This window comes from Leopardus geoffroyi, chromosome A2 (genome assembly GCF_018350155.1).
Source record: "Leopardus geoffroyi isolate Oge1 chromosome A2, O.geoffroyi_Oge1_pat1.0, whole genome shotgun sequence".
In the NCBI taxonomy this organism is placed as follows: domain Eukaryota; kingdom Metazoa; phylum Chordata; class Mammalia; order Carnivora; family Felidae; genus Leopardus; species Leopardus geoffroyi.
The window spans coordinates 166,369,317-166,385,092 of record NC_059331.1 but is presented as its reverse complement, the minus strand read 5'-3'; the positions used below and the strand labels follow the sequence as shown (position 1 = coordinate 166,385,092).

Genomic DNA, 15,776 nt, shown 5'->3' with positions numbered 1-15,776 from the left:
TCCTTGCTTCGTGCCAGGATGCTGTGATTTGCTAACAAAGCAAGGTTCAGACATCTGTACCCCTCCCCCTCCACCGCACCCTTGCTGTCCTGCCAGTCTCTGTGCCAACAACTTGGTTTGGGAAGCAATTAGAGACTACAGGCCAGGATATGACCAAACACAAAACAGCCCTGTACAGACCCAGGGGACCAGGGGCAGACAGAGGTCCCTCGGACCTCCCAGAAGCCAAACTCTAAAACAGGGACGTGAGGAGAGAGGGCCCCAGGAGCAGGCAGTGTGACTTTGTTGCCATGGACTCACAAGGGGAGGTAAGGTACTTATTTTGGGTCCCATGAAACTCACACAAATGATTAACGGCAGTTCAACTATTTAAGACAGAGTAAACCTGCCAACAAATTCAACTCAGCGGAGATGGGAATTTAATGCAGTGTAATGGGAAATAATTAATCTTGCCTCTGTTCTACTGCATTGCTCAGAACACGTCTGATTCTACAGCTCCACGTCTGGAGTCGCCTGGGTCGGGGGGACTGGGGAACGAGGCGAAGAATTCACTCTACTGTTTCCTGTCGCCTACCTTGGGGTAGTGGTAGGGCTTCACTGTGGGGTAGATGGAGCCAGTGTAGGTTGGGAGCTCCATGACGGGCACGCGGGAGTCGTTGATGGTGGCGTAGGCGAGCCTCGTGCCGTCCGGAGACCACCAGTGGGCGATGTGGGTCTTCAAAATCTCCTCTAAGGGAACACAAAGCGGAGAAATGTGGACACACAATGGACACACACGTGGAGTGCACACCAATGGTGCGCGGACACATCTGTGAGCTGGCCAGCAAATCATGAACCCCGCCTTGGGGACACCGACCTTCTACAACCTTCGAGTGGTCTTCACCGTGCCCTGGATATGCCTTCCTTCCACGGGGCTCAAGAAAAGCCTGGTGCTGACCACCAAGCCCCAGAATGAACCCCAATAAATCAAGGTCCAACTGAACGGAAGTTCATTGTCTGGAGAGCTTCTCTCTCTCTCTCTCTCTCTCTCGTTTGCACAAATTTGAACACGATGAGCCCAACGAGTGCTTTCTGAATTGAATTATTGCGCCACTGTGAGTTATTATTTTAAGATGTTTTACAAAAGCAAAGCTACAGGAAATCAATCCACGCAGAAGCAGGGCACATCCAGGCAGAACCGAGTGAGAAAGAAAGCTGGGTTGTAGGTTACATCCCGGAAAATCTCAGATCAGCTTGCGGGAGATGCCTGGGGATTCATGCCCACACACGTACTCCCTCATGAACAGCCGTGCGAAAGAACAGGTTCAAAGGTCAGCACATTCCTCAGCCTTAAAGGAACGACGGATTTCACTTCCTGTGGCAGAAAAACAAAATGGCCCCATCTCCAACGGGGCTGAAATGCAAATGATAATTCTCATAGGCTTCCCCCAGAAATGCCCATTATTGTGTGTTAGTGCAGCCAAGTGTCTTGGCTAATCGGAGTTGTTACCTGTGGATGATTTTTGTGGGACCTGTGATCTATTCCAGAAAGAACAATTCTATTCTGCTTAAAACTCGCGCAGTGTACCAAGTCAGGGTGCTGGGGACCAGAGACCCCATCTGGGTGTGCGGGGGTGCCCGAAGGCAGCTGTCCGTCCACCCCCAGGTCACTGGCCTGGTCTCTCAGGGGAGGAGCCCCCAAGTCTGTGGCACCTGCAGTAGCAAGTGTCATTCTCCTTGGAAGCAACTCCTCCTTGCCTTCTGGGTGCTGTCCTCCAGCGGCCAGAAGCTCATGGAGACTCCCCTCAATGCAACACGGGCTTGCTACTTGGCTGGTCACCAGACGGTAGAGTCTCACGAAACACCCAACACTCCTGTCCCCAGTGCACCCAGGTCTGAATGCGGGGCTCAGTGGACAACAGATGAAGAGCCACGGAGTCCTTGGTTCTAGCCCCTGGACAAGGTCCCTCTGTCCACTGAGGGCATGGCCATCACCCCTAACAGCACCGCCCCCTCCCTCCCGCATCCTGCCACCTGGGGACGTCCCACGAGTGGGCTCAGAAGCTTTTCCAGAGCCCACAGAGGCCCAAAGTTCTCCTGAGGTTTAAAAAAGAAAAAAAAAAAAAAAAAAGGAAGAAGACCGCCTCTCCAGAGCCTGGAATTTTCCAGCGTCTTCAGCAGCCAGCAAAGTGACTTTCAGGTGAGTGTGGAATGAGGTGATTCAGAAGTGGCTGTACCCAGAACCACCTGACTCCTCGGGTTGGCTCTGTGGAGGGTGAGTAATAGACTCCAGCAGATGGCCTGCTGGAAAAAAAATAGGCACCATTTGCAATGCAATTTGTGGGTGATTCTGCTCAATCGCTTCTGTGCTGCAGGGCTGGGACGGGGGGAGCCAATCAAGGCGAGTGGAATCACAGCCAGTGAACGGAATTCAAGGGGCAGGGGGAAGGAAGCAGACCCTCCCCCTCCCCCTCCCGCCCCCAAAGTCAGTGGCGAGGGGCCTGGCAGCGGTTTCCACAGCACGTGAATTCATGGCCAACTCAGGCTAGTCCCAACGGGAAAACGGCTGGCTGACAAAGCCTTCATAAGTGGAGAAGCTTGACAGAAACAAGCCACCACAACCCCCGTGAAGACGAATCATCTGCTTCTGCTCTTTGGACCCAGAGCAATCCCCTAGAACGAGAGGGATGACCTTGTGCCAAGTGGCCCCGCCATGTGTCCGGTGGGTCTGCGTGTGTGGGTGGGGGGTGGCCGGGGGAGCGAGAGACAACTAGCTTCCCACGTCCAGCCGTCTTTGTGTGCAAGCTGCTTCCAGACTCGCCCTCAGGAGAGAGAATGAATGGGGTTGAAGGCCGAGCCTGACTTCGGGCAGAGAGTAATCAGTTTCCATCAATTCCGTCGGCAAATGCCAGCGCGTTTCTGCTAAGCTCAAAGCACCGGGAAACGGGGATGCAAAAAAAGGGTCACTTCAGACTCTCGCTTGTGCCGGGTGGAAAGGGAAGTCAGCGACCATATAGTTCCGGGATGACAAATTCTGGCGAATGTTATTCTGTTCAGTTCTCTTCCACGGCGAGATGACGGCAAATGGGAAGAAACCCTGCCCTGCGCAGGGTTGGGGGGTGGGGGGAAGGCATACAAAACCAGGGGAACTGCAGCTTACTTTCTCCAGATGCCCTTTAACACAGGGCTCCTCTGCTCTTTTATTTCTCTCTGTGTTAGTTGCTCAATAAAGAGATCATTAAGTATAAGAAACTAAGGGGAGAAGGACCAGGCAGATAAAGCCTTGGCATTTTTTGTGTTAATTAGGAACGTCCTTATTCTGCAAACGCTTTCTTCAGGATCTCCAGCTTAATGAGGCAGTTGGCTTAAATGCCATGAAGTAAATGTAGCTTAGGAACAGAGTTCTGCAGAGGGAAAAAAACAAAAACAAAAACAAACCCCTATTTCGTCAACTAAATTAACTGCATGAGCCCTCGCCTTGGAACAAGACAAGAAGCCCGCCTTTCTGAGCAAGTAACTACAGGTAACTTGGGAAACCGGATGCTTAGCTTGCCTTCACTTTGCCCGTCCTGCCCAGGGACCACTGCAGAGTCATACGAGAAGAACACATTGGGGGCCATCAACTAGTCATAAGTGGCAGAAAGCTCCATCCATGTGCTTAGTTCATGGTGGGATCTGAATCGATGCTCCTCCTTTCTTCTCACCATATCTTCAAGAAGTCGACTCGACTATCTGAATGTTATTTGCTCGTGACAAGCACTGTTGAGGGCTTATCTGGAGGGGAAACTCTCTCTGGGCTCAAGGCGATAAGGGCCGATCCAGCAAAGAGGAGGAATCTTCACGCGCCCCCGAGCGTGTGGCAGATGCAGAAGAGAAGGGACGCCCACACCCTTCCGTGGTGGCAGACTGGCGTCACTGGGGGCGGTTCCCCAGAGAGCATGTGGGAATGTGTGTGCCCTTCAGTACTCCACGCAGGACAATCTGCAGGGCACAGGCATCTTCTCCCCCAAATCTCAAGGGGTGGCTTTGGTGTCTACTCTGGTTAAGAATGACCAATGTGAGGGGCGCCTGGGTGGCTCAGTTGGTTAAGCGTCCAACTCTTGGTTTTGGCTCAGGTTTCGTCTCTCGTGGTTTGTGACTTCGAGCCCTGCATCGGGTTCTGCACCGATGATGAGAAGCTTGCGTGGGATTCTCTCTCCCTCTCTCTCTGCTCCTTCCCTGTGCACATGCTCTCTCTCTCTCTCTCTCAAAATAAACAAATAAACATTAAAAAGAGAAAGGATGACCAATTTGAGAAATATGCTATATCGGATCCAATAAGCATTGCATTTTGGAACTGTAGGCATCGACTTTATCAGTATACGCGACGTATGTTTCCAAATTGTTCATGGGGAGTTACCCTCCTGAACAGAAGAATCACAGGTTCCTCTTAAAGGTGTCCGGTGGGCTCACTTGTGTCCCCCTCACATATGATACAAAGTGATATGCTGTGTCCTAATCCCTGGTGCCCAGGAGTGTGACCTTATTTGGAAGCAAGGTCATTGCAGATGGAATTAAGGTGAGGTCATTCTGGAGCAGGGTGGGCCCCCACCCGACAGGACTGGTCTCCTTATGAGGAGAGGAAAGGAGACGCAGAGACGGATGGGGACGATGTTGTGGGAAGGCAAAGGCAGAGGATGGAGGGATGTGTCCAGAAGACACGGGACACCAAGGGGTTGCCAGCCACCAGGAGCTGGGAGGGATAAGAAAGGTACTAACCAGAGTCTCGGAGGGAGAACAGCCCTGTGACCCCTCGACCTCACACTTCCAGCCTATGGAACCTGAACAGTACATTTCTGTCGTTGAAAGCCATCCAGGTTGTGGCGGCCTCAGGCGACTTGTGCAGGGTCATGTCTACACCGTGTAGACCGGATGTGTCTACACTGGTTGCAGGGAGCCAGCTCCACACTGGTAGGAAATACACTCCTGAGTCAGGGGCCCAGAGGCCGCCAAATTCTTCCCTGAAACCCAGGGGGCGGGATTTCCAAGTCAGACCTGCCCAGCATGGTGGCACATATGGCTGGCCTCCGCCCTCGCAGCAGGTGGGCTGGACCCAGCGCCCCTGCACCCCCAGCGCACACATGCGAGCACACAGATGTGACACTGAGTGTGCTGGGCCGAGCCCTGCGCCCCCCTGCCGCTGACGCTTCCAGCCTCCAATGGGCTGATGGGCTTGGCTTGTCTCTGCCTCTGCCCAACACGCTGAGCACTTGTGACTGGGCCCTTCCTGAACCCCGGCCGGACGTAAGAACACACTCTCGCGTTTAACTAACCCCCACAGCGTGCTTGGTATGCCGCAGGCACTGTTGCAAGTACTGTGCACACAGCAACTCGCTCCGTCCTGCTCGAGCCTCACGTGTAGGTAAATGGCTCGTCGGACTCCGTCGCCTGCAGCGTGAAGCCGCGGCCTGGCCCCCTCTCCGGACACGGCACGTTTGCCACCAGGCTCTCCCTGCACGATCTCAGGGACAGTTACTCAGCAACAGTGGCCATCACTGCCGGGACCCCCATTTATGAAACACGACCGCAAGCCAGGCTCGGTGCTCACAGCTGCGTGTTTCTGCTCGTTCACTTCTCAGGCAGCTCCCCTCGGGGCCCTGGATCCCTCCCTTGGTCCAGGTGACCGAGGCCCCCGCTCCCAAGCCGGCAGAGAAACCCAACGGCCCCTCCCGTGCCTAGTACTCAACTCAGGGAGTGTGTGACAGAGACCTTTCAACGACAGCATTCAGCGTGGCCCCTGTCATCTCTGCTCCCCGGATGCCCGTAACCACCCCGCAGGAACCCCGTCCCGGGCTGAGGACTTGGAGGTTGAGAGAAGAGAACGTTGTTGAACAAAGGCTGAGTGTTCAGCTCCTACCAAGGCCCTCCACTGTGTGTGCTGGAGAGGAAATACACAAGCGTAGATTACAGTGGACAAACGGCCAGCAGTCCCAGGGTTAGCGATCGGTGCCAGAACGGGAGACCCGCAGGGGCTAGAAACACAGGAGGTCTCTTCGTCATTGGATCAAAGTGGGGAAGGCTCTTGTGGGGAGCACTAACTGCTCCCCAACATCCACAGTCCGCTCTTCCTTCAGGACAAGAACCAACGACGGATAGCCAGGTTCAGGGCCTTCCGGAATAAAGACACCCCCGGGCTCTCTGAGGTTAGTGCTGGCCCCAGAGCGGATTCCTGCCTGCGGGCTCTCAGAGAAGCTCTGAGTAGTGCCCAGGTCCTTCCTTCCAGAAAGAGCGTGAGCACCAAGGCCTCCCTGCCCCTCCCCACCCCGTCCTGTGGGCCGGTGCGGACTGCGCAGGTGACAAACAGCCTAGTGTGGGTCCTGCAGGTCTGTGGGAGGTTAGAGAGTTCGCGAGGGCCTCATCGCGAGGCTGAGCTCCTGTGGCAAATCCCGAGTCAGAGCCATGGAGGCCGGAGTGCCCCGGTCAGCGTCTGCAGAGGCCCCATGCCCAGGAAAGGACACCCCCACATCTGCATGCTGCCGGCTCTTCTACGAGGGAGAGACACTTCCAGCCCAGAGCTGAGGCCTGATCTGCAGTCCCCGCGGGGAGGCCGCTGAGCCAGAGGCCAACATCAGACAAGGACCTGGAAGGGTGTAGGGTGGAGGGCTGTGTGGGACTGAAGCGTGCAAGGTGCCTCCCTGACCACTGCATCGGGGGCTCCCCAGGCAGACAGGCCAACCTGGGACCCAGGACTGGTTAAAAACAGATCCAGGGTAGGGGCGCCTGGGTGGCGCAGTCGGTTAAGCGTCCGACTTCAGCCAGGTCACGATCTCGCGGTCCGGGAGTTCGAGCCCCGCGTAGGGCTCTGGGCTGATGGCTCAGAGCCTGGAGCCTGTTTCCGATTCTGTGTCTCCCTCTCTCTCTGCCCCTCCCCCGTTCATGCTCTGTCTCTCTCTGTCCCAAAAATAAACAAATGTTGAAAAAAAACAGATCCAGGGTAGACGAGGGATGTGTAGACACGCAGGGCAGGGGTTGGAGAGCCTCCTGCAGAATGGGCTCCTGAAGACAGAGCTGTCTCCTTTTCCTGGGGGGGCGAGGTGAGGGAGGCCAGGGTCCACACTCATCGGAGCCCGCGGACGGAATGCTTGAATCTGCACCTGCCCCCACAGCCGGCTCTCTGACCTGTGGACAGCGCGGGGTGCGGGGGGCATGGGGCGCTCTGCTGGTCTCCGCCTTCCCCGCCGCAGCAGGGCCATCTGCGAACGGCCAGAGCTGACAGCTGAGGTGCTGGGCTGGCAAAGGCTAAGAGTTCTCCCTCTTTCGCTCCCAGACCCACCATCTGCCGTGTCCGCACTTTGGTTATTTCCCTTTTTGAAGCTTCGGCTGCCTGCTGGGGCAGGCTGGCCACACCGAGGATGTCCGGCTGCCCGGCTGCTCTGTCAGGACCTCAGTGTTCAGGGGGCAGGCGTGTTGGCTTAGAGACAGGAGGTAAAATTACAGACCGCCTCCAAAAGCAGAAAACACGATGTTCCCGAATTTATACTCGCTGCAGAGATGGCTGGACCATCGCTTAGAGCAACGGGCTCACAGGAGCCCTTCTGTGTCTGTGGGTCCTTAACCCTCAGGTCCCCTGAGCTCAGCCCGTCACTATTTTGCTGTTTTCCTGAGGCTCTAGTGAGAGTCATTCCACGGGCCTCCATCCACGTGTGGTGCACGAATCTAACTACCTGGGTGGACAGATTTGGGGAAGGTCTTAGGGGGTCACCTGACTGAAGGAGACAACGTCAGAAGTATCTTCCCAAACTGAACTCATAAAACCCTTCCGACATTATTTTGGGTTACTGACGTTCTTTTATTCCTGGGAAGTCATTCATACTTTAGTATGAGCTTGACACCTTGCTGAGTACGGCAGACTGTATTTTCCAGAACCGGCCCAGGTAATATTTCTGGTCCCACATGCTTTTCCAGAACTCTGCGCTCCCCCATCAAGAGGCGAGGTCTGTGTGTCTCTCCCTGGAACCTGAGCAGCCCTGTGCAGCAGCCTCAACCACCAGAATGTGATAAAAATGATGCTGGGTAACTAACTACTAAGGCAGCGTGGCTTCTCCCTGGCCCTCTCTTGCTTGAGAAGCTCCCCATTAACACCACCGCCGGCCCTGTTGTAGGGAAGCCGAGGCCGAGTGGAGACCCACGTGCCGTGTTCTGGTCTCAGCCGGCAGCCAGCATCAACCATGGGACACACGAGGGGACCAGCCTCCCGGTTGCCCCAGCTGGTGAGAGTAGACAGAAGGGGTACACCTGCCAAGCCCCGCCCAACTTATACAAGTCACTGTTTCAGGCGGTTTATTTGGATCAATGAGATCAACTTTAGTTAAGAGAAGTTTTGGACAGAACGAGGGCCAGGAAGAGGAAAACCGGGCCAGCGCGGTCGGCTCCTGTTCCTACGTGACCCTCTTCCTTTGCATTGCCTCCCACTCTTTGCCCCTCGTTTTGACCATGGGAACTTGAGGGAGCTTCCAGAACCTAGGCCTAAAGCCCTCCATTTACTTGAACCACACCCAGGCAGGTGACCGTCTCCCAGAGGATCTCACTTGTCATTCATTTGTTCATGGATTCATGTATTCAGCCGTCCACCCACTCATTCACTCAGTGGGGTGAACAAACATCCTAATGAGGCCGACAGAACACAGATTTGGGTAGACACGAGGTCTCACAGTGAATCAGAGGACACAGACGATGTCGGCTCACCAGTATTCCAGAACACTCTAGAACAAGGCTGTCGGTGTGCACTCTCGTTTATTGCTGAGGTAGGGGTTTCTAGCTTGGGTCTAAGAGGTGGGTCTTGCAAGGCTCCGGGAGGGGGAAGGCAGCAGAGATATCTGGTCTCTGGTCTCCATTTTGGTCCTGTGGCCTGGCCCTGGGGTCAGCCCCTGGCTTCCTGTGGCCTCCTGTGGACACCTGGCCCCTCCCCCCGTGCTGGTTCAGACGGACAAGCCGCTGCTGGAAAGAAGGCTCCACGCTCTTGAGCTGTTGGAGAAAGGCTCGCCAGTTCTCTCTCCTCGTCCCCTCCCTTACCAAATTACCGTGCTGATGTGAAGGAGGCATTTAAAGTACAAGAGGGTCCTCATCGGGGAGATAATCAAGTGATAATCAAACATCTGCAGAGTCAGGTAAGCACGGAACTGGAGTGTGCTTTCTGCGGAGGAGCGCCATAAGACGTGGGGACCTGGCTGTGGACCAGGGAGCCGGGCGGCCAGAGGCCGGCGGGGTTAACCTGGGCTGGAGGACCTCGAGTCTCAGGGCCACGAAATCGGCATCTGACCCAGCAGCCAAAAAAGCGACTTCTGGAGCAAAATCCATAGAAAAATCGTGTCACCTAGGAAAATGCCTGGTTTCCACCTGCTACTTCCAGAGGCCGTGTGCTACCAGGGAGAGCTGGACTCTGCCTCTGACCTGCCCTCCAGGCCCTCTTCCTCGACTCTAGAACGAGAGAATCGGCTTCCCTTTCTAAAGGTGAGTGCCCCTTCTCACAGAAATACAAGGCAGATGTCATATTTTAATTCAGTCCAAAATGCTCAACGTATTTAAAAAAGTAAATCGGTATTTCATTCCTCACAAGGGCATCTGACATACCGGACCGATATTTAACTGTACTGTGACATACAACGTATTTGGTTCTACGTAAAACCAAGTGTGACCGCGGATTCACGGACTTGCTGAATAGGCTTCATAGCCTGTTTCCCACCTGACCGCTTGGGGCCCTGACTTACGTGTCCACTGAGCTTCCTTCGAGCAGATTCTAGAAGGCCTGTACCAGACTGGATGCCATGCTGCTTCCTGAGTCTTGGAAAAGTAACCTCTGGGGCACGTGGATGGCTCAGTCTGTTGAGCGACCGACCTCGGCTGAGGTCATGATCTCACGGTTTGCAAATGTGAGCCCCGCGTCGGGCTCTGTGCTGATGGCTCGGAGCCCGGAGCCTGCTTTGGATTCTGTGTCTCCCTCTCTCTCCGCCCCTCCCCCACTCACACTCTGTCTCTGTCTCTCCCTCCCTCAAAAACAAATAACCATTAGGAAAAAAAGTAGCCACCAACTATAAGCAGAGGTTTGTGGAGGCTGCATTGGCTAGAAAACTGTGACTTTAGAGCAGCCTGGAAGTAAGTCTGCCCACGGGGTAGGGCAGCTCCACGGGGTAGAGTACCTCCCTGGGAGGGAGCTCGAGGCAGAGAAGAGTGCAGCACGTTCTAATAGGGACGTGTGTTCAAGTGCTGCTCAGTCACCTGTTCCCGGGCCGCCCCTGATCTGCCCACCGTCTTTCCTCAGAGTGGAGGCTAACTTCGAATGCCATAGGGCCTCCAGTGAACTCTGAAGCCCTAAACGAACATCCTGGGGGAATCACGAGCCCTTGTTTAGTGTCAATATTCCTATTTTGCGCGCCCAGGATTTCCCATCCCAGCGACGGTACGGACCACCAACTATCCAGGCGCCATGATGGATGCTCTGGAGGACAGAGAGGACCACTGACTTCTGCCAGAAGGATCTCACGTGGATCTGGAAGGACAAGACTTGAGCAAAAATGCCCTCCCACATCCTCAGTGCAGGTGGCCCCTGCAGGAAGGTGATCTTATTTCAAAATGACTTCGTACATGTTTAAAAATCATGCAAGACCCTAAGAAATAAGGGGACGGAGGGCGGCAGGCGAGAAGAGGGAACTTGCGTGTGCTGGGCTGGGGGGTGTTAGGAAGGCGCTTTTCCAGACACTCTGCGAATCCCTGCAGGGCGGTCACGCTCACACCCAAAGGGGAGAGAGGCTGTGTCCCTGTAGGGACGGGAGGTCGACAGGGAAGGACAATGACATGGGGACAGACTGCATTCCCTTTCGTTCTTCCCTGAGGAGTAGCACCTGTACCAAATCAGGTGTCACAAAGTGATGGGAAAGTACACGAGGACCATCTTCGAAGGCTTCCCGAAAAGGGACTGAGGAGGAGGCTGACGGCCTTCGGGAACAGTGCCCCATCCTGGTTACAAGGGTGTGGTGCTCAGGAGGACAGATGCTAGAATTGGGCGTGGGAGATCCAAATTCTGGCCCAGCCACTCACCAGCTGTGTGACCTTAGGTAAGAGATGCCTCAGTTTCTCCATCTGTAAATGGGGATGAAAACAGTCTCTACCTCGTTGGGCTGTTGTTACCCGAGTTCTATTAGTTGTTATCCATAAATAAATACACTGGTGCCTGTGCCCTGTGAGTGCCATACAATGTCTGTCATCATGGGGACAGATAGTAGGGCCTACCGAGGGAGCTGAAGAAACCCAAATGGAAAATGAGCCTAGGAGCAGTTGGATGAAGTGGTCAAGAGGGAGCTGACCTCGCTCCTGGAGAGCCCCGGCACGTGGTAACGGAACCACCTGGAGAGCGGGGGAATCTCAGTATTGATCCCCCCTCGCTGGTCCTGGTGATTGGAGGGTAAGAGAGCAACGGCCACACTTCCCTACGGGGTCCCAGCGGGTTACTGCGGCCTCGTGGGGACAATCTGCAGGGGACACGCCTGAAAATCAGGGCCAAGAAGGGTCGTTGGGATTTCCACTGCCCGCTTCGTAAAGCATCTGCAAAAAGGGTATTTCCTGTGTAACAAAACAACCCGAACAAACGCCACCACCCCTCCGCCCAGGTCCTCATGATTTTCTACTAAAAACAACGCAGTGAGGATCAGCGCTGGGAAGGCAGGGCTGAGTCGAGGCAGAAAGACAACGTTCTGCCACCCCTGTCGCAGAAAGCACGTGACTATGACCCCTCCTCTAACTGCACGCCCCGGCGACACCGTCACTCTCCCCTTCTTCCCGCCAAACCTCACGGGCAGAGTGAGGGTGCCTGACGCATCAAGGGCTCGTTTAATCCTCAAGACAAGCACCTCAGGTTCGTGCCGTTGCTACCTTCGTTTTCACCCTTGAGGAAATCCAAGGGGAAAAGTTTAAATAATTCGCTCCAATCCCTGAGCTGGTAAGTGAAAGAGTGCATCCGTGGAAGACACTAAACGCAACCACTTTTGTCTAAAGTGTCTTCCCGGCTCCAACCCACCCCCCCGACCTCCGCCACTGTGGCTTCAGACCCCGTGCACTCCCCCCCAAAACGGGATGGAGACGGCACGGCTGGGGCCTCGTGTGCCCTCGCCAAACGCTGTTTTAAATTCAGCTCCTGAAATGTGTTCCATTTAATAATGGAGAATGTTCTACCATAATACTCTAACTGACTTTGATACTAATTTAATAATCTATACAGTGATTGGTTTAGTGTCTTAGGTAAAATATATTACCAACCCTATCATGATTTTTAATTTCCTTGGACAGTTACAGTTTTCTTCCTGGTGTTTTGCCAAAGCTGATCATCCTGTTAATATTCACAAGAAAGTTAAAAATGATGGAGATTCTGAAATTGGAATTTTAATTGGATAGTGACTTTGCTACCAACTGAGATTTACCACAGTTTGTATTTATGAAGGTTTTTTTTTTTCCCCAAGTGCTGACTTTATTTTGTCCTCTCCTGAAAGTTAGAATTTTTCACCACACAACAAAATTATAGCCTTGAAATTATATGTAACATTTCTTTTATGCACTGGCTTTTGCTTTAAAATCGTGTGATGAGAATAGTATTTCCTCTTACAATACACCGCAGAAAAGCTCATTATAATACACGTTTTCAAAGAAAATCCTAACAGAGCATAGTCCCCTTAATCAGTCTGAGATAGTCTGCATAATTATTTCTTAATATCAGTGAAAACATATTTTTAAAATAATGGATATCAGAAACAACGTGTTTGAGACAGAAAATTAGGTCTTAAGTTTCTGCTTTTTGAAAAGCAGAAGGTTAATTAACTGCAGATTATAAACAGCACTCAGAACAGCTTCTGTACCCAACAACATCAAATTATTAATTACTCTTGGTTCTACGGCTCAAAGTACAAGAGCCTGCCTTTTGACTTATGCAGACGCATCCTGAGCACGAGGAAACAGCCCAGGAATCCGGGATGGAGAAGGGACGCTGCCGTGCTGTTCCTAGGATGTGGACGGAGAAGAGGAGAGGCGGGTGGTCCAGGAGCAAGGCACATCCCCAAGCCCGGGGCCAAGCCGTTCCCCGAAGCCCACCCCTGTCCCCACCTGCTTCCGCCCCCCCCCTCCCCCCCGCCCCGCGTTTTCCGGGAGTGTCGCCCTAGCTCTAAGTGAAGCAGTGCTGTGCTGGGCATTAGGCTGAGGACGCGAGGTCACCTGTTCCAGGTGGGCACATATGGAGCCCAGACCAGGAGCCTCGGCCAGAACGGGTTTCACAGGCAGGGGCCGTGCTTGAGAACAGGAGAGAATAATGAGGGGCGGTGACCATGACTCTGGGACAGTCCCCACCCCTTCCTTTGAAAACTGCTGCCTGAGGGGCGTGGCTCCACGGGTTCAAGGCGGGCCAGGTACTGCCAGTCAGAAGCACCTTCTGCTGTCACACACCCAGTGCCATCCGTGGCCCAGGCAGTGGCCCTGCTTTCCTGGAAATCATAGATCCAGAGGGGACCCCACCTGGGCACACCTAGGTGTGCCGGAGTGTCGTAGGACGTTTCATTACCAATGACACGAGGGCCAAGAGCCACACCCTTGTTCCTCTTCAGTAACTTTAACAACCCAGCAAGTTAGGACTGCAGGTATAGTTCCCGTTCTCCAGGTGTTTAGAAGGAGAATCTGTAAGATTTACTGCCTTTTCCTAGCCCATCCCTTCCCCTTCCCTCCCAGAGAACCGCCCAGCACAGGGCTCAATAAATGGCGTCAGCTCACAGTACACAGCAGGTGCTCAATAAATGGCTTCAGCGGAACTAAACTGAGACAATCCGTAGCAAAGGCAGAAGTCCCATTCACCGGGCCACATCCGTCCACCACGTCTTTCCCCTTGCCTTTGATGTGGGACCTGTCCGCACCCGAGGTTCACCCAGGGGCCCCAGAACCCTCTGGATCTCTAGGCCCAGACTGCAGCATCCGTGTCCCGGGACGGCCCTGGAACAGAGTGGTGCCCTTCACAAGGCACTTCCCTCCAAAGTGCTCTGCAAACAGGAAGTGCTCAACACACGTCTTTGTAGCAAACAGAAGCGTGAGAACCGTTCACGGTGGTGCAACAGCTCCCAAATGCCCCAGTGGCCACGTTTATGGAGGGTGTTCTAGCCATCCCAATGCCTGGCTCCCCTGGTGATTAGAGTGCCCACTGTGGCCCAGGTGCAGAGCCAGACACAGGGATTCGGTGCAGGTCAGAGAGGAATCAGTTCGCTGGCAGACAGGTCAGGGTGGGAGGCTCTCCAACGGCATGGTGAGCAGAAGCCATTTTGTAGGCGTCGAGGGGTCAGAGCCAAGGTGAACTGCTGTAGACAGCACTCCTTGGTCATCAGTGTCTCTAGCCAAAGCCTGAAGTTAGAGAGGCCCCGGCCGTAGGAAGAGGGAGGCTGTGTGAGTTCCCCGCGGGGCGGTCCTCCACCCACACTCCCTGCACACAGCAGCCTCCTGGCCACTCCCTGGGCTTGGGGGCACTCATACAAGCAACATGCCCACCCCTGGGAGGACCACACAGCAGAGGCCGGCACATGCCCGAATCCAGCTGGGGCCATTTGGGTAGGGATTTCTGGGGTTTCAAGTACTTGGATATGGTGCAGACGGTGGGGCAGGTGCTGGCTTTGGTGCTCTTGCTTCTGTCAACTCCTTGCCCTATGGGGAGGGGCAGATGAGGGGCAGGGCAGGGCCCTTTAGAGCCCAGAGCATGGGGGTTGAGGGGCAAATGCTCCTTTCTGGAAGGGAGACTGATTCACAGGCTACTGCAGCAGTCTGAGCGAGCACAGTGGTGGAGAATAGGGGTGTGTGCACCATGTGTGGGAGCAGTGCTGTGGGATCACCCGTGCTGGAAGGTCTACCACACGAGGCCACTGCTCCCGTCTCGGCTGACCACCCTGGTGAGACTCGTGGTCCCATGAGCATCTCTGTTTTAAGTCTCTCTCTTGGGTTCACACCATAGCCATCCTCTGCCTAGGATCCTTCCAGATATCTGGATTCACCTACGCTCTGGCCCAGATGAAAATCCACCAACTCTAGGTTTTCAAGACGAAAGGATTTCAGAAATCAACTAGCTCGGCATCATGTTTCACAGATGAGAAAACTGAGGGTCAGAGAAGCCCACAAGTACCCCAGGCTCCCAGAGAGCCCACGGCTCTCCATGTCTCTCACTCACAGACTCCTTCGATCTGGACTTGCTCATCATGGTCTTATTTCGATCCAAAGGCTTTACTAAAAAGGTGTCTTCTTCATCCCTTCGTGGCGCCATGAAATTTGGTAGGTTGACTTGAACAAACCCTTACTGTTCAGCATTTCTCCATTTTGAGAAATCCAGAGACTTCTAAAGTTGTACCAGGGCTCGAGACAATAAACAAGGTATGCCTCCTGACCTCATGGACCCCAGAGGATGCTTGGGGAGGTGGGTATTTTAAAAGATGATTTCAAGAAGATACATCCTGTGCAGTGTGTGTGTGTGTGTGTGTATGTGTCCCTTAGGAAGCTGGGGACACACCGAGCATAGGCCTGATTTAAAGACTGGGCTTTAAATGAAGACCTCCCAGCTCCTGGGATCAGACCTGCCCCAATGGGTAAAAAACATGGCACAAGGGGAGGGGCAGAGGGTGAGAAAGGACCGGAAAGTGTCAGAAACACAGTCCTGCCACTCAGCAGCCTTGCCCTGTGCGTGGTTCCCTCCCCTCTATGGCCAGCATCACCCTTCCCGCCGCTCGATGGTTGGTTACGTTTCTTCCCACCCTCAC

The 15,776-nt window shown here is 54.1% G+C and overlaps 1 protein-coding gene across 5 annotated transcripts in view; it reads right to left on the bottom strand.

Moving 5' to 3' along the window:
- The window catches only part of DPP6 (dipeptidyl peptidase like 6), a 950,988-nt gene that overhangs the window by 97,964 nt on the left and 837,248 nt on the right, over positions 1-15,776 (bottom strand). For all 5 annotated transcript variants that reach the window (XM_045496272.1, XM_045496270.1, XM_045496267.1 and 2 more), the window contains exon 9: positions 575-729. In XM_045496272.1, coding sequence (XP_045352228.1) covers positions 575-729 — 155 coding nt within the window. The remainder of the gene's footprint in view (positions 1-574; positions 730-15,776) is intronic.